Source organism: Lethenteron reissneri, chromosome 28, assembly GCF_015708825.2.
Source record: "Lethenteron reissneri isolate LAM-NWPU_2019-01 chromosome 28, ASM1570882v1, whole genome shotgun sequence".
NCBI classification, from domain to species: domain Eukaryota; kingdom Metazoa; phylum Chordata; class Hyperoartia; order Petromyzontiformes; family Petromyzontidae; genus Lethenteron; species Lethenteron reissneri.
The window spans coordinates 10,613,796-10,638,898 of record NC_083806.1 but is presented as its reverse complement, the minus strand read 5'-3'; the positions used below and the strand labels follow the sequence as shown (position 1 = coordinate 10,638,898).

Here is a 25,103-nt window from a genome sequence, read left to right as displayed (position 1 = left end):
TGTAAAACAATCGTTTAATTACTTTCGAGGGGACGGGAATAATTTAAGCTGTCGGGGTTTTGCAAGCCAGCAGCACTGCCGTGTCGGCATTCAACTCCAGTTCGGTGTCAGGAGCAGTTCTGCCCATCGCCTCCTGCAACCTGAAGCACACCGCACCATCCGTCGAACTCAGAACGCAACACTGACATTCAAAAAGTACGATGACAACTACTACGGTACAACAGACACCACCACTATGGCAGGCAAATGATTGCAGCAGCACATTGGGCTCTGTGAGAGAATTCCACTGCAGCATTGAGACGATGTTATAGTTATAAAAAAAAAATCAATGGGAGAGGAAGTAGAAAGAGCATATCCTGACGTTCAAGTTCTGTCCTGATTTTACCAGGATTGTCATCTTCAGGTAGCTGAGCCAGGGACACGCCCCCTTCATCCACAACCTGCCCCACCACCACACAACCCGCCCCCCACCACCACCCCACCCGCCCCCATCCACTACCAAACCGACCCCCACCACCACCCAACCCCCCCCCACCACCACCCAACCCGCCCCCACCCCCACACAACCCACCCCCACCACCACCCAACCCTCCCCCGCCACCATCCAACCCACCACCACCCAACCGACCCCCACCACCACCCAACCCCCCCCCACCACCACCCAACCCGCCCCCACCCCCACCACCACCCAACCCTCCCCCGCCACCATCCAACCGACCACCACCCAACCGACCCCCACCACCACCCAACCCACCCCCACCACCACCCAACCGACCCCCACCACCACACAACCCGCCCCCACCACCACCCCACCTGCTCCCACCACCACCCAACCCACCACCACCACCACCACCCAACCGACGCCCCACCACCACCCCACCCGCTCCCACCACCACCCAACCCTCCCCCGCCACCATCCAACCCACCACCACCCAACCGACCCCCACCACCACAGAACCCGCCCACACCACCACCCAACCAACCCCCACCACCACACAACCCACCACCACCCAATCGACCCCCACCACCACACAACCCGCCACCACCCAAGGGGCAGGGCCTAAACAAAGAGGGGCGGGTCCTAAAAAGGAAAGGCTGAGCCGACAGAAGAGAAGACGAAGCAGTCGTAAGGTTAATGAAAAAGTAAAGTAATGAAGCAATTGTTTTACAAAAAATATAATTGATATTGACTCGTGAAGAAGATGAGTCGTAAGCTTGTAGAAGCATAGAATCAAATGCGTCCAGCAAGGCAGCAGCAAACCTTTCGTGCCGCAGATGTGGCCACAGGCCAACTGGGGACTCGTTCGACTGCCGTACATAAACATTTTTGTTTAACATGTAGCACATGCTCGAAATTGTGAATTTCAACCACTTATGAATGTTACCACACACACACACGAACCTCTGCTCTAGAGACTGCATGAAGGTGTCCCCGCGTTTAGGGTCCTCTTTCCGCAGCGCCTGGTATTCGGAAAAGCAGCCGATGAACCTCAGCAGATCCTGCAGTGTCACCTGTACGGACAGCTCAATGCCCTCCTTCCTGAGAGCCGAGAGCAGAACAAAAACACCACCAGCAAGGAGCCATCTCCCCTTAGAAAGACAACCGGAGCCTATTTTTAAGCCGGTTCTGTCCAAAACCTGGAAAATGTGTCCACACCCGGCACGCCACATCCAGTATAGCTGTGGCTGCCATTCACGTGCCTACCAGCGACACAGAAAATTACCATTACAGGGTTTACCCCCCCCCCCCCTCCAAATCAGCCATGTTTTGTGACATTCCCAATCGACAGGCGGTACAAGTAACTCTGGGCTTGGATAATGCGCATGCAAAATGTACGTTGATTGCCATGTAAATAACCCAACCGGCAAAGCATACCCACTGTCATTTACATTAATTAATCCCCCCCCCCCCCACGTCGCCCAAGAACTGCTCAAGTGACGTCACCACATCTACGCCTCTATTTAAGGAACGAAACAGGAGGACTTCTCCGCAAATCTGGCTCTCGCCTGATGAAGCTAGTTGCAATTACTGGCAAAACGTCGTTACTCAGATTGTAAATGTTGTGGCGTTGCTCTCCAACACACCGGTGTGCTGTACTAGTGACGAATTGGCCACGTTCTGTTTACGTGACAAACCTCACTAATTGCCTGTGTGGGGTGGTCGCGGGTTTAACAAAATTCATATTTATGCGATCTAACCCAAAAACACCTATATTATGGATTCTCAATGTAACCATTTTATGTGACCAGCAGTACCCCTTAGTGTACCTGGATAATATGTATTTCGACATTTGACATCTTAAAATGGTCAAACATTTGACAGTTTGCAACTCTGTGTTGTGTTCCCGATGGATAAGGGAACATGTTGACCGTGGCTTGCTGCAGGTGGCGTTCACGGCCTTTAGAAAGATGTGTGGGGGTGGTTATTTTCAAAAATTCTCACAACGCAAGCAATCATCATCAGGTGTTGATTTCACACCTGATAATGATTGCTTGTTGTGCAGTCGAAACGTCGTGAGAATTTGTATTGTTTCATATTTTTATTATTTTATTATTTCCCTTCTACGTGACTTTACCGAAAGAACCAAGAATATGAATCCCTGCAGTCAAGGAAACCTTTAAATAAAAAATTTAGAGGCCCAAATTATTCTTTTTTTTTATTCACTTAACTAATATCCCCTGTTTTCAACGCCGGCAAAAGATTATTTTTAAATAGGCGAAAGAGCAAAGGCCCTGTCACGCTGGACGGTGATGAATTCTCACCGCTCCTTGTCAGCGAAGGTGATGCCCGTGTAGATGTCAGCGTAGCCATTCCGCAGGTGACGCATCCTCTCGTGTTCGTACGGACGGAGCTCCTCCAGCATCTGCAAACACACGCCGTGGATGCGTGGGGAAATTTGGCCCGTCTTACAATCGCCATCAAATATCGGGCCCCACGATCAATTGACTGCTGATTGAAGGCCGCCCCCCCTCCCCCACCACAAGCCCTCCCCCATCTCTCAAGGTTCTGCGATGTATGAATTCACCTGGCAGCACGCACGGCAGCCGAATTCGTGGTTTCTTCCTCGGCGGTCGACATCCTCCCCGAGCTCTCTCCACTTTGTCGTTGAGCCTTTGACCATCGGCCACCGTCCGACGTGTCCTGCCCGAGGCCACTTTGTATTTTATATTCTTAACGGTCAACATTGGAGGTCTTTGAATGATAATCATTCATTGCTTTTGATATAATGCCCTCTTACACATCCCCATCTCATGGGTCACTGCCCCCCTCCCCACCGCCAGTGACAGCCGTCTCCGTGGGCACAGGGTGGACTCGGCACCTCGTCTGCAAATTGGGCTTGAAGTCTGCCAGTAGGGGGACGACGATTGATATTTATAATCCCAATTGGGTAATTTTGCAGGTAATTTTAGACAATTTCGCCGCAAATTTGGACCCCGGTATCAGCGCAGAATGCGAATGACATCAAGAATCTTTGTCCTCACTGGCGAAGCAGATGGCACGTATTATTACAGTTAATTACACTTCCAGTAAGAAAATCGGGATTTATGCCGGGTTTGGAACGTGAACCTCTGCATTCAACGGTAAATGATTTGTCGGCGATGCCACATCGCATCACCGCAAGCCCGCGAACGTTCTCTAACCTTTCCGTCTCTAAGGGTAACAAGTTTTGTCCAAGTTCCATGTGAAGGGCGATGTATGCAGTTGATAATCTTCATAATGAGCGGAGAAGTATTCAGGGATTTATTTAGTTTGTGGTTCTTTGCTTCTTTCTCTTGCTCATTTCCACTCGTGGGGGGGGGGGGGGGGCCTGGGCCACGACCGGTCCACAACGACGAGCTGCCAGCGAGCGGTTTTTGTTGTTGTTGTTGGGCTACCTCATGGAGGATGGCGGTCAGCTCGCTTGAGATGCCACCGTACTTGAGCCGCATTGGGTAGAGCATGGCATAGATGGCGAGGCAGCCGCCTGGCTGCAGGACCCGCGCCGCCTCTCGCACGAAGTCGGGCAAATTGAAGACGTTGGCGGCCGACGTTGCGCACAGGAGGCCCACGGAGCCGTCCAGGAAGGGGAGCTTCTCCGCCGTGCCGACCCTTCAAACCAAAGTCAACGCACAGCAGCCGGCCTAGATTGGCAAATTAGGATTATTTAAAAAAAAATAAACTGGGACGATGTGTGACTTACTGGGCGACCGCAAATGCAACCGAACAAAAAAAAAAACGTTAGATGTAATTTCGTCTTCTTAAGAAGTGGGCTCACACGGGACACGTTGCTAAAAAAATTTAACCCGTTAAAACAAAGTTTTTCACTATAAATCCTTTATATGCGTGGCGGCTAGAGTTCTCTCGTCCTCTGGCTTGAGATGGCTGCCACCTATGGGTCATATGATTGCCTGCCACCATTAAGCAATTGGTAATTAAATATCATTTATTTTTTCCTAAAAAGTGTAAAGTTATGGAAAAAATTTTTACGAAAATAAATTGTCACGCACAACGAGTCTGTGTGCAAAATGTCAGCTCGATTGGATCACGGGAAGTGGGTTAAAAAACGACCGAAAGATTTGCACAGTCGTAAGCGCGCAAGCAAGCAAGCAAGCGAACTTAATATAAAGGATTTACAAAGGGTGGGATGGCTGCAAGGCAAGATGCGTGCTTGGGATGACATTGAGAGACGGAGCGACACGCGAATTGGAGAACACGAGCTGATCAATGGCACCTTCCGTACTGTTCAGAAAAGTAAGTGGGCTTGGGCAAGGACGCACTGACAGGAGGGATAATGGCGGGTGGTCAATTAATAATAAAAGTGGCAGCTGGTGGGGGGGGGGAGAGGGTCTCAGAGCACGTCCACCAAGTAGATGGAGCGACATCAGCTCGTGTGCAGGAGCTGGATGGATTGCTGCGTTTGTAGCCAGTGCGGGCGTACCTGGGATAACATAAAATATGTTGCGCTTGGTCGCGTGTTTCGGCCCAGGGATGGCGCCAAGCGAGATTTTTGTACCGTATCTTTGCCGCTGCACATCACGTATTTGAAGGCGCGATTGCCAAGCTGTTAGCGAGGCCTCTTCTACACGCACCCCGTTGCTACAGGAGAGGGAAGGGTAGGCGTTATTCATCAGCGACTCGGCGATTGGATCTTGAGCCACGCGTGCACGGCGTAATCCCAGAAACCGATTTGGAAAAAAATTAACCCGTAAAAACAAAGTTTTTCACTATAAATCCTTCATATGCGTGGCATCGGTTTTATTTTATTATTCATTTCTGTTTTTCTTGAGTAAGAGTTTCATTTTTATCACATTGGTATTTTAAATTAAATATAAGGAAAGTCGTATATAAGGACATTGGTCTTTGAAACGGGCGGCTAGAGTCCTCTCGTCCTCTGGCTTGAGATGGCTGCCACCTATGAGTCAGATGATTGCCTGCCACCATTAAGCAATTGGTAATTACATGTAAAAAAAATCCTAAAAAGTGTAAAATTTTGGAAAAATTTTTTTAACGAAAATACATTGTCACGCACAACGAGTCTGTGTGCAAAATGTCAGCTCCATTGGATCACGGGAAGTGGGTTAAAAAACGACCGAAAGATTTGCACGGTCGTAAGCGCGCAAGCAAGCAAGCAAGTGAACTTAGTATAAAGGATTTTTTAAAAAGCTGCGAACGAGAGAGAGGGGGCCCCGCCGATTCAGATTTCAGCAGCCTGGATGACAGATTTCGACATGTTGAAATTCATTGTTTCGAGATATTCAGGAGGCGCAGAGCCAAAAGCTCAAAGTTCCCTCTTAAGGGTCGGCGAGGTCAAAGAATCGCCGCCGTGGCACGCTGCCCCTTACGTGTAGGCGATGTTCTCCGTGCTGTTGACTCGAGTCGCCTCGCGGATCATGGCTTCGCTCACGTCCACCCCGACCACGCGCGTGCAGTACTTCGACAGCAGCTGGGTGCACTGCCCGCTGCCACAGCCCACGTCCACGGCAAGACTTGGCACGCCGCCGGTCTGCGGAGTGCCCAGCAAGTCCCCGGTTCGCCATCAGTGGTGGACACAAAGGTTAGGGGGGCGGGGGGGGGGGCGAGTTATGGGGGTGATTCGGTAAAGTCACGTAGGTAAAAAATTTAAATGAATAAAAGTAAAATAAAATAAAAATAGCGACGTTTCGGAGGCAACACAAGCTTCCGTCTTCAGGTGGAACCGTCACAGCCACGACAGCTGTATCAAGTAAATGAGAGATTACAAGAGATACCTACGTGACTTTACCGAAAAAACCTAAGAATATGAATCCTTGCAGTCACGAAAGCTTCAAATCTAGAATGGGGGTGATTGTTCCATCCCTTGGCAGCCACTCCTGTTGTTATTTTCATCGTCGTCATCATTGACCACTGGCCATGGTACCTTTTAGGTGACGTGGCCTGCCCAAGCCCATTTACTTTTTCCGAACAGTTTGAATTGTCGATTTAAAGCTTTCGTGACTGCAGGGATTACTGCTAATCCTACATAATACACGAGCATAATATGACTTTGAGACCCCCCCCCACCTCCTACACATTCCACAAGTAGTGACTAATCCCATATCTGCATTTTCCATAAATATTCTCAATTCCTCTGCTGATATACAAATCCCTTTGTCAAGGCGCCCTTCCCCCTCTAACCCAGCTTAAATATACGCTGCCAAGCCTGGTGGTGCTCATTCAGACGCTGTCTTTCCGACAGACCTGTTCTTCACCTGAGGACGGCTGCTTGCGTTGTGACCGAATCGTCGTTAGAATTGTATTTTATTATGTTTTATTTTATTATTTTATTATTTCCCTTCTACGTGACTTTATTGAAAGAACCAAGAACTCTGAATTGTGGTCATGAATGTGAAACTCTGGAAATGAGTGTTATTAACATTTACCGTGAAAATAAATGTAATTTGTCACGCCGCAAATGGTGATAAACAGGTCTTTCAGCTCAATCAGGCGTTTAGTACCAGGGGCCAGGCATAGGGAGAAAGACCGAAAACGACAAAATACATTCCGCAGCCTTTAAAATCTGCGGACAATCACGGGCGGCCCGTCCTTGATGCAACCCCTTCAACTCTAGAAGAGTAGGTGTTACACTTTTTGGCAATAAAACAGCTGTGTTAAGATGTTAAAACACCAAACTGAAACCTTTTGCAAAGCCGTTTCACCGCAGGGTGACTGCGGTGAAAAGATGTACACACACGAGTCAAACTACGGTCGACACGCGACCGAAGCCCGTTCAAGCCATCAGCCGCCAGATGACGCTCCATTCACGCTCGTGCACCTACTGGATCGGTGGCACGAGCCGTAAGTTGCGTTAACAACAGAGCAAGGACACACACCGATGTTGCGATGCGAAAGTCGCGTATCGGATGTACGTCTCGAACTTGTCAATAAACCGCAGTTGACGTTTGTAACACCAGTTCTGCAATAATTTGCTAGAATCAACAACCCTCTTCCAATGCCTTTAAAAATGGCTGGACCTCCATTCAGTCTTTCCCCGGGACTTTTTTTGTTTTGTTTCAAGAGTTCTAGATTTGAAGCTTTCGTGACTGCAAGGATTCATACTCTTAGGTTTTTTTCGGTAAAGTCACGTAGGTTAAAAAATAGTAATAATAATAAATTTAGTTATTTTCATTTATTTTAATTTTATTATTTTGTTTCAAGAGTGTTGTCAGAAAGCATCCCCTCCCCTCCATCTGATGGTAAACTCCTTTGCGTTTATATTCTTGGTTATTTCCTTTACGTTTGGTTGCGTGACCCAGCCAGTCGTTTTCCACAGTGCGCTGTTAATGTCAGCATTGAGTTTGTTTTGTAAATGCAAAGATCCACAACACTCAGTTTTATCACGTAGGCTTTCGCGACCAATATCATTAATTTCATACAGGATTTTGGGGTGGGGGGGTTAGATCCCGTAAATATTTACGCGATCTTACCCAAAAAAAAAAAACCTGTATTTTGATCGACGACACTGTTGGAGCCAACGTGAACACTCGTGTGTTTTTTTGTTTGCAGGTTCACCACAAAGTACGCGTGGTTAATGCAGACTTGATTCCTTGCCCCCCCCACCCCAAAATCCTGTATGAAATTAATGATATTGGTCGCGAAAGCCTACGTGATAAAACTGAGTGTTGTGGATCTTTGCATTTACAAAACAAACTCAATGCTGACATTAACAGCGCACTGTGGAAAACGACTGGCTGGGTCACGCAACCAAACGTAAAGGAAATAACCAAGAATATAAACGCAAAGGAGTTTACCATCAGATGGAGGGGAGGGGATGCTTTCTGACAACACTCTTGAAACAAAATAATAAAATTAAAATAAATGAAAATAACTAAATTTATTATTATTACTATTGTTTAACCTACGTGACTTTACCGAAAAAAACCTAAGAGTATGAATCCTTGCAGTCACGAAAGCTTCAAATCTAGAACTCTTGAAACAAAACAAAAAAGTCCCGGGGAAAGACTGAATGGAGGTCCAGCCATTTTTAAAGGCATTGGAAGAGGGTTGTTGATTCTAGCAAATTATTGCAGAACTGGTGTTACAAACGTCAACTGCGGTTTATTGACAAGTTCGAGACGTACATCCGATACGCGACTTTCGCATCGCAACATCGGTGTGTGTCCTTGCTCTGTTGTTAACGCAACTTACGGCTCGTGCCACCGATCCAGTAGGTGCACGAGCGTGAATGGAGCGTCATCTGGCGGCTGATGGCTTGAACGGGCTTCGGTCGCGTGTCGACCGTAGTTTGACTCGTGTGTGTACATCTTTTCACCGCAGTCACCCTGCGGTGAAACGGCTTTGCAAAAGGTTTCAGTTTGGTGTTTGAACATCTTAAAACCTCCTGTTTTATTGCCAGAAAGGGTGAAACCTATTTCTCATATTTTGATAGTGGCAAGGGAGGCTCCCGTGATGTAGACACTCAGTTTCCGTGTCATTTATTTGGTATAGCCCTGTGAGCCATTCGGCTATTGAATCGGGTGCAACCGCAACAAGCAAAAAACAAAAACATGAACAAGAAAACATCTTAAAGTGACTATGTGCAAACAGAAAAATCCAGGAAAAAACAGCAAAGCTGTGTGCAAAAATCCCAGTGGGATGCAAGTCAAACAACAACAACAACAACAACCACAAGACAACTTAGATTAAGGCCATCAGTCTAACTCCGTACTACAACAAACAAACATGGCCAAACCAAATACTTTTCGAATTCACCAAAATAAAGCCAAAAAAGCAATGTAAGCAATGTGATCATAGATACTGAACGCGAAATAGGAGGCAGCGTTTCCTGCCGCTCGGAAACGCTCAACAATATCACAAATATCATTCGGCGAAACGAAAAACAAAGAAGCACACTCGTGGCTTAGTCAAGTTCAGACTCTCAGGTTAGGGCCATTAACGCTCTGCTCTATCATCATCAGTTTTAACATCAAAATGGGATTTATTTTTGCACGGTTTAGTACGCAGCATAAACAAACGGTGCGTTTTTTCTGGAAGATTTTATTGTTTTTGTAGGGGATGTTTCAATTTGCGTACAGTAAATTTGGTTGTTGTTGTTTGACTTGCATCCCACTGGGATTTTTGCACACAGCGTTGGTGTACGGTGCTTTTTCTGGAAGATTTTTGCTGTTTTTTCCCTGGATTTTTCTGTTTGCACTTAGTCACATAGTCACTTTAAAATATTTTCTTGTTCATGTTTTAGTTTTTTGTTTGTTGCGGTTGCACCCGAATCAAGAGCCGAATGGCTCACAGGGTTATTCCAAGTAAATAAAATTAAAAAAGTAAAGTTTTCTCGTACTGCAAATGCACAAACGTTGAGTCAAGGTTGGCCACGAAGTTGTACGTTTACTGGGCTGGTGTTTAAATTCCAACCAATTTCAATACCCCCCCCCCCTCCCATGGACGAAGACCTCCTCCCTCTGTCATGTCGAGCACGAAGGTTTTTTTTTATCATCATCATACTTCACCAATTTGGTCATTACGGGTGGGTGAAGGGGGAGGGTGAAGGACCGGTTGCGATTTCGTCTGCCACCGATGTTAGAAACAAATCAAATTCCTATATATGAACAACAAAGACAAAGATTCCCCCCGTATATAGCCTCAACAGACTTTTAGGGAAAGTGCTGTTGGCGAGTAGCACCTATGAAGGCCGAAACAATACACGTTTAGGTGGGTGGCCAGCACCACGCCCGACCGGCTTTGTCTCCCCAGTGGCACCGCCTACACACAGCACTAGGTACTCATTTGAGGCCGAGTCGACCTAGGGGAAGCCGAGGAGCAGTTCACCGGTGTTGGCCGTGAACCGAAATCGATCTCGGGTCGCCGGGTTCATAGCGCAGCGCGCTCACCGCTACGCCACCACTCCCCACTCCGCCAACACAAAACACATGGACACACACACACACGCTGCACGCAACACATTCCCAGCATAGCTGTGACAAGTGCTGTTCGAGAGCACCTATTAAGGCCGGAAGAGCACACGAAGGGGCGGTATGGGCAGCACCACACCTGGGCCGCCTTTGTCTCCCTAATGCCGACGTTTACACACCGTCGACCTAGGGGGGTTGCCCGGGTCGGGGTTCAGAGTCCACCTCGCCGCTGATGCAAACTTCAGCGTACGAGTTACCACCCGTGCCACCAGACGACTGCGTTCATTAAATCACGACGGAGGCCAGCCCACAGGGGACGGCTGTACACACAGAGCCCTCCGTGGCGGAGTTGTGGCTCGGCATGGGAACTGACAGAACATGTCTGTGATTGTAAGCGCGAGCAAGCACGATGACAACCGCATGTTTATTGGAAGCAATGCGTCTGTCGCTCGGTACGTGTTCACACACGTGCCTTTGTTTTTTCTTGCTCATGCGTAAGCACGGGGCGTGTACACTCTCGATGCAGCAATAATGTTAATCATATTCCGCCAACAATCTAACATACCGGAATGTTTTTCTACGTTCAGATTATAACAGTAAATACAAATATGAAACCTCTTTGTATATTATTGGCAGAATAAAAATCCGCGTGCCAAAAAAACCCCACCGCACTCTGTTTGTTTGTCCAATGGGACAGCTAAAACGAAACTTTTCATTTTTTATTTTACCAGGTTAGGCCCACTGAACTACGTAGGTCTTTTTCAGAAGCGACCTGGCAACTCGTGATAGCTCAACAAAGTGGCTTATCGTGTGGACATTTATAGCAGCCAAATACTCTAAACTCATGTTTCTAAAATGTGGAGGGAAAAACTGGAGGACCTGGAGAAAAATCCACGTGACCACGGGGAGAGAGAGAGACACGCAAACTCCAAATATACAGCAGCAGGCATCAGGGTCGGGATCGAACCCACGACCTCCTGTATACCAGGCGAGGTAGTGAACATATCCTAGCCACCGTGATGATGATGAGAGAGACACGCAAACTCCAAATATACAGCAGCAGGCATCAGGGTCGGGATCGAACCCACGCCCTCCTCTATACCAGGCGAGGGAGTTCACTTCTCCGTGGTGGCACGGTGGTTTTATCATTCGTGCCTCGCAGTAAGAATTAGCCTGGGTTTGACTCCCAACTCGATCTCCTCTCTGTGTGGAGTTTGTGTGCCCCACCCCTGCTTCACATGAGTTTCCACCGGTTTGTCCGGTTCCCTCCCATAGCTAAAGACAAAACCAAAAACCCATACAGTGTATAATTGGGCTTGTCCAAACATCCCAATGTTGAAAATGTTACTGCAAATTACTTCATTGGCATTGCACGCAGCATTAACTCCCCCCCCCCTTCCCCCATCAAATCGCACCCTGCTTAAACCGCGCATGCCATAAGTGACACACCAAATTATTAAATAAGTCTATCAACTACAGTATGCTCACGAATGTCAAACTTTTTTTATGGAACTTAAATTTTTCGACTTTTCGTACATAACTTGGTCAGGAAAATAAAAACGCAAAAACACGCAAAGACAAAACGCCCACGTCAATCACGGTATATAGCTACAGCGAAGAAAACGGACGAAAACAACGATCCCCCTTTTGATTTTATATCGTACGGAGGAGATACCATGGTTATATATCACGACAAAGCCCGTCCGTGTGTTGTTGCGTGTGTGTTTTTTACCGCACAGGTTTAAAAGCTCCACACCTTGGCACGCACGTAGTCCATGATCGCTGCGAAGGCGGCGTCCGGCACCCCGGGGTGGTAGAGGTTGTAGGCCTCGGCATGTTCGGGTCGCTCGAACATACGGAAGGCCATCGTGTGTGACAAGTGGCGCTTTTAGTTGCCGAACTGTGAAATCCACAAACATCATCGCACGCTGTTGCAGGGCTTACGTATTTTTTTTGGGCGGAACAAAGTCCACAACGCTGTTCCAGAAAATATGTTGGCTTGCAACCCATCGATCATGCCTCATTTTTACCCGTCCAAATTTTGGATTAGCCTGTTCATCGACTTATCTATGGCCTTCATGGCCATAAAGAAGGCTGTCTCTGGTGTAAGCCAATACGTTTCAAAGACAATGCCATGTATTATTATCAGAGCATGTGTAGGGTACATGACAAGGGTTGTAGTGGGGTCAGTGGAAGTGGGTGGAAGCAAGTGCTGGGTACTGTACGAGGGAAGGTTCAAGAAGGGAAGTAGAAAACGGTAAAGTCTGCTGGAAGAATCCGCCAGGCGGAAAGTACTGGAAGTTACCGGGGCGTAGCCGAGTGGGGATATAAGGGGGAGCGAGGCCCGTGGTCGGGCCTGAAGGACGACTGCAGGTGGACGACATCGGGGCCGACTGTCCGAGATCTACATGGTGGAAACCATCAAGAAGGACTGTCCGAGATCTACATGGTGGAAACCATCAAGCAGGACTGTCTGAGGTCTACATGGTGGAAACCATCAAGAAGGACTGTCCGAGATCTACATGGTGGAAACCATCAAGCAGGACTGTCTGAGATCTACATGGTGGAAACCATCAAGAAGGACTGTCTGAGATCTACTTGGTGGAAACCATCAAGAAGGACTGTCTGAGATCTACTTGGTGGAAACCATCAAGAAGGACTGTCCGAGATCTACATGGTGGAAACCACACTATGGGGACCTCATTTGCCAGTAAAAATATGATAATTGGTTCTTTACCCTTCTATCTGGCAACAAAACTGACACCTTTTTGAAAGGAGTCATGTTTGCATAGACCGCAATTATGACTGCAGGTATTGCGGTCTATGCAAACATGACTCCTTGCAAAAAGGTGTCAGTTTTGTTGCCAGATAGAAGGGTAAAGAACCAATTATCATGGTGGAAACCATCAAGCAGGACTGTCTGAGGTCTACATGGTGGAAACCATCAAGAAGGAATGTCTGAGATCTACATGGTGGAAACCATCAAGAAGGACTGTCTGAGATCTACATGGTGGAAACCATCAAGAAGAACTGTCTGAGGTCTACATGGTGGAAACCATCAAGATGGACTGTCTGAGATCTACATGGTGGAAACCATCAAGAAGGACTGTCTGAGATCTACATGGTGGAAACCATCAAGAAGAACTGTCTGAGATCTACATGGTGGAAACCATCAAGAAGGACTTCTGAGATCTACATGGTGGAAACCATCAAGAAGGACTGTCTGAGATCTACATGGTGGAAACCATCAAGAAGGACTGTCTGAGATCTACATGGTGGAAACCATCAAGATGGACTGTCTGAGATCTACATGGCGGAAACCATCAAGAAGAACTGTCTGAGGTCTACATGGCGGAAACCATCAAGAAGAACTGTCTGAGGTCTACATGGTGGAAACCATCAAGAAGAACTGTCTGAGGTCTACATGGTGGAAACCATCAAGATGGACTGTCTGAGATCTACATGGTGGAAACCATCAAGAAGGACTGTCTGAGATCTACATGGTGGAAACCATCAAGAAGAACTGTCTGAGGTCTACATGGTGGAAACCATCAAGAAGGACTGTCTGAGATCTACATGGTGGAAACCATCAAGATGGACTGTCTGAGATCTACATGGTGGAAACCATCAAGAAGGACTGTCTGAGATCTACATGGTGGAAACCATCAAGAAGAACTGTCTGAGATCTACTTGGTGGAAACCATCAAGAAGGACTGTCTGAGATCTACTTGGTGGAAACCATCAAGAAGGACTGTCTGAGATCCACATGGTGGAAACCATCAAGAAGGACTGTCTGAGATCTACATGGTGGAAACCATCAAGGACTGTCTGAGATCCACATGGTGGAAACCATCAAGAAGGACTGTCCGAGGTCTACATGGTGGAAACCATAAAGAAGGACTGTCTGAGATCCACATGGTGGAAACCATCAAGAAGGAATGTCTGAGATCTACATGGTGGAAACCATCAAGGAGGACTGTTCGAGATCTACATGGTGGAAACCATCAAGAAGGACTGTCTGAGATCTACATGGTGGAAACCATCAAGGAGGACTGTTCGAGATCTACATGGTGGAAACCATCAAGAAGGACTGTCTGAGATCCACATGGTGGAAACCATCAAGAAGGACTGTCTGAGATCTACATGGTGGAAACCATCAAGAAGGAATGTCTGAGATCTACATGGTGGAAACCATCAAGGAGGACTGTTCGAGATCTACATGGTGGAAACCATCAAGAAGGACTGTCTGAGAGCTACATGGTGGAAACCATCAAGAAGGACTGTTCGAGATCTACATGGTGGAAACCATCAAGAAGGACTGTCGGAGATCTACTTGGTGGAAACCATCAAGAAGGACTGTCTGAGATCTACATGGTGGAAACCATCAAGATGGACTGTCTGAGATCAACATGGTGGAAACCATCAAGATGGACTGTCTGAGATCAACATGGTGGAAACCATCAAGAAGGACTGTCTGAGATCCACATGGTGGAAACCATCAAGATGGACTGTCTGAGATCTACATGGTGGAAACCATCAAGAAGGACTGTCTGAGATCTACATGGTGGAAACCATCAAGAGGGACTGTCTGAGATCCACATGGTGGAAACCATCAAGAAGGACTGTCTGAGATCCACATGGTGGAAGCCATCAAGAAGGACTGTCTGAGATCTACATGGTGGAAACCATCAAGAAGGACTGTCTGAGATCCACATGGTGGAAACCATCAAGAAGGACTGTTCGAGACCTACATGGTGGAAACCATCAATAATAACTATCCGAGATCTACATGGTAGAAACCATCAAGAAGGACTGTCTGAGATCTACATGGTGGAAACCATCAAGAAGGACTGTTCGAGATTAATCTCGTGGAAACCACCGGGGCTGCAGATAGCCATAGCCTTGTGAAACGTGTGAGTCGTACTCTTGCCTTGTAAATACGTTACTGTAAAGTAAATCGTCTCGAAAATGGAACCTTGCGAGGGAGCTTCTGTACACACGTGTTTGTTTGCATGTTCACCACAATTATTGTGCGTGGTTATTGCAGACGTGGTACCTTGCAAAAGGTTTCTATTTGGCGTTTGAACATGTTAACTAGTGTTCAATTGCCAAAGAATTTCAACATGCATACATAGGAATACAGAGTACAACAATAGAGGATTCTAATGGACAGTGTCTTACAGCAATAATTCCGACTCCAGGCTGCACGTTCCACCACGCTTTGGGTGTGTAGTATCAATATGGCATAGTCACGATACGTAACAACCCCAACAGGTAGACGATCCTACAGCTACTCTCTCACCCCCCCCCCCCCCCCCCAGTAAAACCCACAACACAACATGCACCCGCAGTTTCTGGTTAGAAAATTAAGAGTGTATAGTACAGGGTGATCCAGATGACTTGTGACCCCCCTCGATTAATTTACACCTATTTTTATTATTATTTGATATTGCTTACATCACACTATACACCCGTTGGTATACCACAATATAAAGTTTTAGAGAATTAAATGGGGGTCACTAGACATCTGGACCACGCTGTACAATAGTTTTAAATTACCTTTATTAGGTTATTCGTTTTACTATTTAAGTTTGAAAGTAACTTAGTTGTGTTTAAACGTGTTATTTTCGTAGGTTTTATGGTCAGAAAATATCTCCTAAAATCACGCATCTTTATGTTATAATGACATAAAAGATTTTTAAAGTTCCATTTTTCACTGAACATTTCAGGTCTTCAGCACGCTACTCCTGTAACGATATTCACGAATTATTATTATAAACCGCTGCGCTTATAGTTCATAAATACATAAGCGCGTATAACAACTCACTGCGATGGGGACGATATTGGGGGAAAACTTCCACTCAACGTTGCGATCGTCTCTGCGGCATTCGCATCGAACGGATAAACAAGCAGAGAGTCCAATGGAGGGGGGTTTATTCTGGCACTAATCTATGATTATCTAATTGTTATACTGATCTGGGGCGAGAAAAAAATAGAGAGAGACCTCTGGCACGTAGATTATTGGCAGACTCAGCAGTATTCTTGCCAACAAACAATACCCCAAGGTCGTGTTCATCCAGTCTCGGCGCGTACGATTTAAAAACGCTGCCAGTGCTGAGAATAATTAACATGACAGCCGTGCGTGGTTCAACCCCCTGCTTGGGAAAGTTCATCAAAGCCACCCTCCGATCATAATCTCCTGGGATGCCACCAAGGCGCCCAACACCTGATCTGGCCGTGAGCCCATTGCGTTGCTTGTTCCAGCCCTCAAAATTGAACGTCATCTCAGATGTGTTCCTTCCATGCCTCGGTCACCACACATTCACCTGTGAGCCGTCACTCATCATTCACCTGTGACTCGTCACTCATCATTCACCTGTGAGCCGTTACTAATCATTCACCTGTGACCCGTCACTCATCATTCACCTGTGACCCCTTACTCATTATTCACCTGTGGCCCGTCACTCATCATTCACCTGTGAGCTGTCACTCATCATTCACCTGTGACCCGTCACTCATCATTCACCTGTGACCCCTCACTCATCATTCACCTGTGACCTGTCACTCATCCTTCACCTGTGAGCTGTCACTCATCATTCACCTGTGACCCATCACTCATCATTCACCTGTGACCCCTCACTCATCATTCACCTGTGAGCTGTCACTCATCATTCACCTGTGACCCGTCACTCATCATTCACCTGTGACCCGTCACTCATCATTCACCTGTGAGCCGTCACTAATCTTTCACCTGTGACTCGTCACTCATCATTCACCTGTGACCCCTCACTCATCATTCACCTGTGACCTATCATTCATCATTCACCTGTGAGCCGTCACTCATCATTCACCTATGACCCCTCACTCATCATTCACCTGTGACTCGTCACTCATCATTCACCTGTGACCTGTCACTCATCATTCACCTGTAACCTATCACTCATCATTCACTTGTGAGCCGTCACTCATCATTTACCTGTGACCCGTGCCGTGTGTGGACCACAATGCCAGAGTTTCCACAGCAGCCATCCGGGTCGGGGTGGGGGCTTTGGCAGCGTCGGGGCAATTAACGGACGGGAGCTTGCGACGGGCAAGCCGAACTCCGCTGTAATCACGATGCGAATGAGTGGATCGGAGCGGCGCTGGCATCAGAAAGGGGGAGATGAAGACCGCCTGAGTGCTCTGTGAAGCCGGGATGGAAGGGCAAGAACCCCGAAGACAAAAGGGTGTCAACTCCGGAGCCCAGGAGGACCATCGGCCGTCCAGTAGGGTCAACTTGGGTTAGTGTTCGGAAATGTCACGCGAGCCAGGGCAGGAGCACTGGAGCGCTCTTACAGACTCTGAATATTTATTTATACTGGAGGAATCCGATGAGCTGTAAAGCTCTTTTGTCAACAGTGTCCAGTAGGGGTGGGTCATCACGTGACGACAACAAACTGTACACAAACACGACAGGAGAACAAAGTATAGGGAAGGGAAACACATCACTCTAAAAATAAATACAAACACATTCCTGCGGAGGGAGCTGGTAGGAACATTCGGTTGCTCGGTCAATGGCCAGGGTCAACGGCGGCGTGGTGTATTCCGCAAATATTCCCGACTGTGAGGGAGGGCACAAGCCGGCGTGAGTAGGTTAAACGTTGAGTTTTATAAGGGCACCACGGGGTGACCAGCCCCTCCCCACCCAGCCCCTCCCCACCCTCCCCACTCAGCCCCTTCCCACCCTCCCCTCCCCACCCAGCCCCACCCTCTCCACCCAGCCTCTCCCCACCCTCCCCTCCCCACCCAGCCCCTCCCTCCCCACCGAGCCCCTCCCTGCACGACGGACGGACACAATAATCCCCTGTGGGCTGGTGTCACCAGGAGGTTCCTACCAGAAATAATATACAAAAAATACTATTATAAATAATATATACATGATTAAAAATAAGAAATATTATAATAACTATTTTAATATATACAAATAATATATACTAATATACAAATACATCTAAAACATATATACACAAATAAAGCAAGGTTTTTATCTTGCGAGATAAATCCCACTGAGCTCTTAACTTACTTTTCAGAAGCGACCTGGCCATGTCACAGAGACGAGGCTCTCACAACATTAAAACAAAGGGGTTCTGCCCGTGGGGCAGAGGTCGCAAACGGGTTTTGATTCCTTACCCGCACCCGTACCCGGCCGCACCAGGGTCGCAAACGGGTACCCGTACCCGGCAGGGTAGCCGTTCCCTACCCGTACCCGTACCCTACCCGACATGAGTGACAAACGGTTACTCACCAGTGACTCACGGCCAACCCGTACCCGGCCGCACCAGGTATCGGGTAGGGTACGGGTATCGGGTACCCGGTTGCGACCTCTGCCGTGGGGCCTGTGGACAAGGTTGAGCGTGCGTGCTACTCAGGGCAATCCACGTCAAGCTTTCGTTGCAGAGTATGGCCTGCGAAAGAATTGCCACTGGATTGTGTTACTGCTTATGAAAAACATTGTAGGACAGATTCATAAAACACGCGCAAACCTATATTCTTGGTTCTTTCGGTAAAGTCACGTAGAAGGGAAATAATAAAGTAATACAAATATAAAACAATAAAATTCTCACGTTTCGACTGCAACACAAGCAATCATCATCATGTGAAATCCACAGCAAGAAATTTTGAAAAAAGTGTGCTGCAGTCGAAACGTCGTGAGAATTTAATTGTTTTATAATTTGTATTACTTTATTATTTCCCTTCTACGTTACTTTACCGAAAGAACCAAGAATATGAATCCCTGTAGTCACGAAAGCTTTAAATCAAATTTTACGCGCAAACCTTTCTTTGCAGGAGAGTGGGCATATATAAAAATAAACAAAGTTAATCCAGAAAATAGTTGAGTGTAGTGCTCGCTATTAAGCTGCATGATTTAATTCTTCTTTTCACGGATAGCAGCTGAGAATATTAAACGCTCGTGAAACAATTTGGAACGCTCTTGCCAAATGGTATCATTTATCAACAAACCCGACTTGATGTGAGTGAGACTCAGACGGCTGATTAAACAAAAATTCCGGTTGATAACATTGGTCTGGGATAGGCATGGGACATCAAAAGTAAAACATCAATACACTGCACACTCAATTTGATCAAACATTTAAAACGTGAATATACATTACAAGATTGGTATGATAATTTAGTTTTCCCATTTGATGTTTTTTGTTTAAATACATTTTCAAACAATTTAACTGTGAGAAAAAAAATTGTAAATAGTCAAATGTATTTATTACGGACAATAACCAATAATACATTTACAAAAATACAATTATTAAAAAGCACAAGGCTGTTGTGGAAAGGTCAACACTCGACCAACAGCAAACTTGCATCTCCTTTCGAGAACATTTAAACGAAGCCTATCCACAGTACAGTATTTACATCTGTTAAACAAATGTTGGCAGAGGGGCCCCAAATATATTTCATACGCCGGCATATTTTTCTGGCGTTATCGCATCGAGTGCAAAGCGTGAAACAACATTGATGTTGGCCCCACCGGTATCGGTGGGGCCAACATCAAAACGTCCACGTATCAGAACAAAAAAACATCCATATTACCAAATTATCAATGTTTGGTACCCATCCCTCGTCTAGAAACCTTGACGTTCCCCACCAGTACAATCAGCTTAGACCCCCAGCCCATGCCAGGTGGAGAAGGCGGGGGGGGGGGCTGAATGGAAAGGGCGGTTTTGAGGACAAAATGCTGGAGGGCTTGCCCTTAGTAATTGATAAAATGCCGTTGCGTCTCAAAACGATAAAACGGCGCGCAGAAAAACCACAAGACCGTCGTTGCACGCAGGGTCGCGAAGCGCCGTCGAAAGTCAAACAGCGATGAGTTCAAAATCCAATGTTACACGAGGCTCAAAACCGTCCCGAGCCCATCACCCAAAACACACAGACTGTGCGTCCCAGCGATGCCAGTCGCCTCCCTCCCGTCCACAAACACAGGCCTCAAGGAAAAATCCTGGAAGCGCCGTCACACAGCGGCAGCCCCAGTGAGTCAGCGGAGAGCCTCAACTTTCACACGGCACGGCTCCCAGCTGATCACGGGAGCGACATGGCAAAGCGTCGCGAGATCATGGGAGGGGAAAAAAACCCCCCAACACAATCATGGCACGAATCTTGCAGCATAGCACGAGCAGACCACCGAAAGAGCTCATTTACCGCTGCCACAGCTCAATAATTCCAATCACGCCGATACGGTGCCACTACGGCTGACTGCCTCTCTCGCCGACCCACGTGGTTCCCCCCCAGCATGCCCGCTTTGGGCAATTTGCCTGCTGGCGTATGTGCAGCCCCCGGTGTCTCGCTCATGGCCTGCGCTTCAACAGCCCTGCTGGGGCCTCTGCCACCTCTGATGGTCTGCGTCTGCCTGTGGTGGCTGTGGAGGTTGGTCATGCTTGGACCTAAAATTATTCCCTCTTGTGGTCCACACACAGCCACTCTCGCAAGCTACAGCCACCTCCCAAAACACAAAACTCAGGAGCCTACCAGTCAGGCAGAGATGACGTTTTCCCAAACAATTTTTTTAATAACCTCCCAAGCGGCAAATATATCGTAACACGAAACGTGTGAATAACAAAACAGATAAGCATCTGTAAAACCAGCGTGTCCTGTCCCGAGTAGTCTCGAAAGGACGTCTGAGTTTCAGTCAGAAACCCATATTCTTGGGTTTTTTCGGTAAAGTCACGTAGGTAAAAAATTAAAATTAATAAAAGTAAAATAAAAAATAAAATAAAAATCACGACGTTTCGGAGGCAACACAAGCTTCCGTCCTCAGGTGGAACCGTCACAGCACGCTTGCTGTATCAATTTACTTGATTTTTATTTTATTTCTATTTTACTTTTATTAATTTAAATTTGAAATTTTTACCTACATGACTTTACCGAAAAAACCCAAGAATATGAATCCTTGCAGTCACGAAAGCTTCAAATCTAGAGTCAGAAATCCCTCCAGCTTCAGATCCATGGTTCAGCCCGGCCCCAAAGAGGTTTATGGGATTCAGGCCGTTTTCTTCCAAAACGTTGGGCACTCATGAGCCTCGGACAGAGCGAACAGCCAGTGACTGAAAACATGTGGTCCCCCATGGGCCACGGATGTCTTTAAGGTCTCAAACGAAGAAGAAATGTTGATACTCTGTCACGGACTCTCCCGGTGGTGCCTTGTAGGGAAGTTTTGTTGCCTCCAAACATCGAGCGGTTGCTTGTTTTATCTTACCAGGTAAGGCCCCACTGCTCCTTTTTCACAAGCGACCTGGCCATAAATGATAGCTCAGCGAAGTGGCTTATCACGTGGACATGTATAGCAGCCAAATACTTTAAACGCACGGTGATTCTAAATGTGGAGGGAAAAACAGAGCACCCGCGGAAATATCCACACGACCACGGAGAGAACGTGCCAACTCCAAGTATACAGCAGCAGGCGTCAGGATCGGGATCGAACCCACGACCTCCTGTATACCAGGCGAGGTTGTTGACATCTCAACAGCGGCTAATACGAAAGACTGGCAGGCAGCATCAAGGTGAAGGCCTCGGCGAACTCGAGATGATGGCCCTCATGAGGTCACGTGACACTTGGAACATGGGTGGCGGTGGTGGTGGTGGTGTCAAAGTGTGGCTTGCTGACTTCCCAGGAGAGCCGGACATCGTTTCGGGCGCAACACAAGCGTCCATCATCAGGTGGGAAAGCATAGTCTGCTTTTTTTTAAAACAGTCTGCCTCAGCAGCAGACCATGCTTTTCCACCTGATGATGGACGCTTGTGTTGTGCCCGAAACGTCGTGATTTATTTTATTTTATACCTACGTGACTTTACCAAAAGAACCAAAGAGTATGGATTCCTGCAGTCACGAAAGCTTCAAATCAAGGGTGAAGCACTGTCAGGAAATTGACGACGCTCATAGAGTAAAGATAAATAAGCCTGGTTCCCTTACGAGGATCAAAGTATGGACAGGATCGAAAATAACCTTGTCAAATGGGGTAATGGTTAGCATGGTTGCCTTTGCAGAGGCAACATTGTGGACAAGTTAGACGCAACCTTTGCCAAACTGGAAAGATTTAAAATAGTTCCCGTCCTAAGGCAAAAATGTCGACAAGTTAGACATTAACCGAGTCAAATTGAAAGCCCCGTGTACTAAGGGGAAATGTTACATAATCGAAACGCAAATGGGCGTGGGGGTCAAACAGTAGCTGATGAAATGTGAACTGGTAATGACGTTGCTCGTTTGAATACCGACTCTTTTGGAACCAAAGTTCTCGCAGTGTCTGTATAAAATTCACAGGCATCGACTGTCTATATCAGGCGTCGGGAACCTTTTTGACTGGGAGAGCCATAAAAGCCAAATATTTCTAAATATATTTCATTGAGAGCCATATAGTATTTTTAACGTATAATAAATTAAATATGTCTTACTTTTATTGCGACGTCTGGTGCTGCATAGTTTTGCTGATGGCCTTGTAGTCTGGTTCATACGTGGTGAGGTTGAGCTGCGTGCAGGCGTGACCCGTGAAATTTATCTTCAAAACTAATTTCTGTTCACTTTAAAATGACACACTATTATTAAGTAATATCACAAGTATTTTAAAATCAGTTCCAAACAGATTTTTTTTTCAACTCAAAATTGTCTGGGAGCCATATGCCGTCACTGGAAGAGCCATATATGGCTCGCGAGCCATAGGTTCCCGACCGCTGGTCTATATGGAGAAGGGGCCGAGGCTCGCAACAGCAGTCGAAAGAAATTACGTTTAAAAAAAATCTGTTCTACGCGTCTGTGTAAATTTACCCAGCTCAAACGGCACTCAGTGTCTTCATCAGATTTGAACAAGGTGCGGGTCACGGTAAACATTAAAAATATACCTAGTTACACAAAAATGTTTTACTTATCTGACTCAAATATCTTGGGACGGCTTACCGACAGAGCCCCACCTTTAAGGAGCATAAACCATCATCACGCAAACTCCGATCATCTTCGCAACAACAGCAGCGACTTGTGGCTGGCCATCGAACAAAGACGCTCACCGCATCGCGCGATGGTACCCTGTAACCGTGTCATTAAGTCGTAGTAGTAAGCCGACGAGAAATCATAAAGAAAAACATTAAAAAGTAAAATAAAATAAAAATCACGACGTTTCGGAGGCAACACAAGCTTCCGTCTTCAGGTGGTACCGTCACAGCCACGACAGCTGTATCAAGTAAATGAGAGATTGCAGGAGCTACCACTCCGTTTATATAATGAAGACGGAAGCTTGTGTTGCCTCCGAAACGTCGTGATTTTTATTTTATTTTACTTTTTAATGTTTTTACCCACGTGACTTTACCGAAAAAACCTAAGAATATGAATCCTTGCAGTCACGAAAGCTTCAAATCTAGAAATCATAAAGAAGCCCTCTACATCTTCTTGGTTCTTTCGGTAAAGTCACGTAGAAGGGAAGTAATAAAATAATAAAAATAAAACATAATAAAATATCATTAATATTAAAATAATAAAAATGAAACATAATAAAATATTATTAATATTATGTTTTATTTTTATTATTTTATTACTTCCCTTCTACGTGACTTTACCGAAAGAACCAAGAAGATGAATCCCTGCAGTCACGAAAGCTTTAAATCGAAAAAGCCCTCTACAGGACGTGCCTCTGAAGTCATTGCGTTACACAGGCATGCAACTGCCATAGCCCTAAAAACAACAGGACAGACACGGCTCGAGCAGACGGTGCAATTTATCTGCACGTAGCTCAATTTCCAATCCGAGAAATAGCGCTTCCCAGATGCCGCTGGTCTTCAGAAACGTCCGCGGAATAGCATTTGCGAGACTAAAAGTGTGGGGAGAGAAAATGAGGCAAGGGTTGTTGTTGCGAGGCACCATGCACATTGTATTTACGCAAACGCGCACGAGCATCGTACAACTCTGCAGAAGGCCCATTTGCCCCAACTTGCCGCGTTTGAGCACCCCACACATCCCGTGTACACGGGCGCACTCGGAGGACGTGTCACACTCATCGCAAGCGCTTAAGGCATTCTAACACAATCTGGTTTTGTCCGCCGTAAAGTTAAACGTCTTAATAGCGGGTACCTAGCTTTCTCCTGCTTTCCTCCTTCCGACCCGGCACGCCAGCTCTTTCTTTGATACGCATTTTTTTCAACTTTTTGAAGTGGCGTTGCGTGTTTTGGCACAGGTCCTGGTGCCAGGAATGAAATGGGCCCCCCCCCCACTCCCCCCCCACTCCCATGTCCAATTTTTCACCCCTCTTCATGGACCTCGAGTGCATTTTCACCGCCTGACTGCACACTCAATAGGTGTGCCACTTACCTTCCCCCGCACCCTGTCCGCTTCGTTCGTTGCCTGCTTTACAAAATGTGTGGGCTATTTGTTCTGAGCCTTGGGTGGAATCATGGGTTGGCCGTCCTCAACCAGGAATTACAATCATTACCCGCTGATTGTGAGCTGTACATGCACGCCACAGTGCCACCCCCAGCCTTACACAATCCAAGGCATCACATCCCGTCCAGTAAATGTGCCCGAGCGTACGTTGTGTGTCTCTCTCAGGCTTATGTCGTTTATTGTGAAAATTCGGTCGCAGTTCCTATGATCACTCTTTCATTGCTTTTATGGCTTTATTTTGGTGATTTTGCGGAAAGTGTTTTGGTTTGGCCATATTTGTTTGTTGTAGTACAGAGTTAGACTGATGGCCTTAATCTAAGTTGTTTTGTGG

General features: G+C 46.7%; 1 protein-coding gene across 1 annotated transcript; it reads right to left on the bottom strand.

Annotated features, from left to right (window-relative positions):
- Positions 1-24,512, bottom strand: LOC133348979 (putative methyltransferase DDB_G0268948). Its single transcript, XM_061562162.1, has 7 exons — positions 24,464-24,512; positions 12,119-12,262; positions 5,824-5,984; positions 3,877-4,090; positions 2,764-2,864; positions 1,403-1,540; positions 1-140 (listed from the first exon to the last, which is right to left on the bottom strand). Exons 2-7 carry the CDS (start codon positions 12,227-12,229, stop codon positions 44-46), a joined length of 822 nt encoding a protein of 273 aa, XP_061418146.1. The 5' UTR covers positions 12,230-12,262; positions 24,464-24,512; the 3' UTR covers positions 1-43.
- Positions 24,513-25,103: the final 591 nt, after the last annotated feature.

Excerpts from the sequence above, each read along its gene's own strand:
- LOC133348979 (XM_061562162.1), bottom strand. The coding sequence starts at position 12,229 with ATGGCCTTCCGTATGTTCGAGCGACCCGAACATGCCGAGGCCTACAAC. Across the intron at positions 4,091-5,823 it reads ACGGAGAACATCGCCTACAC|GGTCGGCACGGCGGAGAAGC; the intron begins GTAAGGGGCAGC and ends TTTGGTTTGAAG. Across the intron at positions 2,865-3,876 it reads TGACCGCCATCCTCCATGAG|ATGCTGGAGGAGCTCCGTCC; the intron begins GTAGCCCAACAA and ends GTGTGTTTGCAG.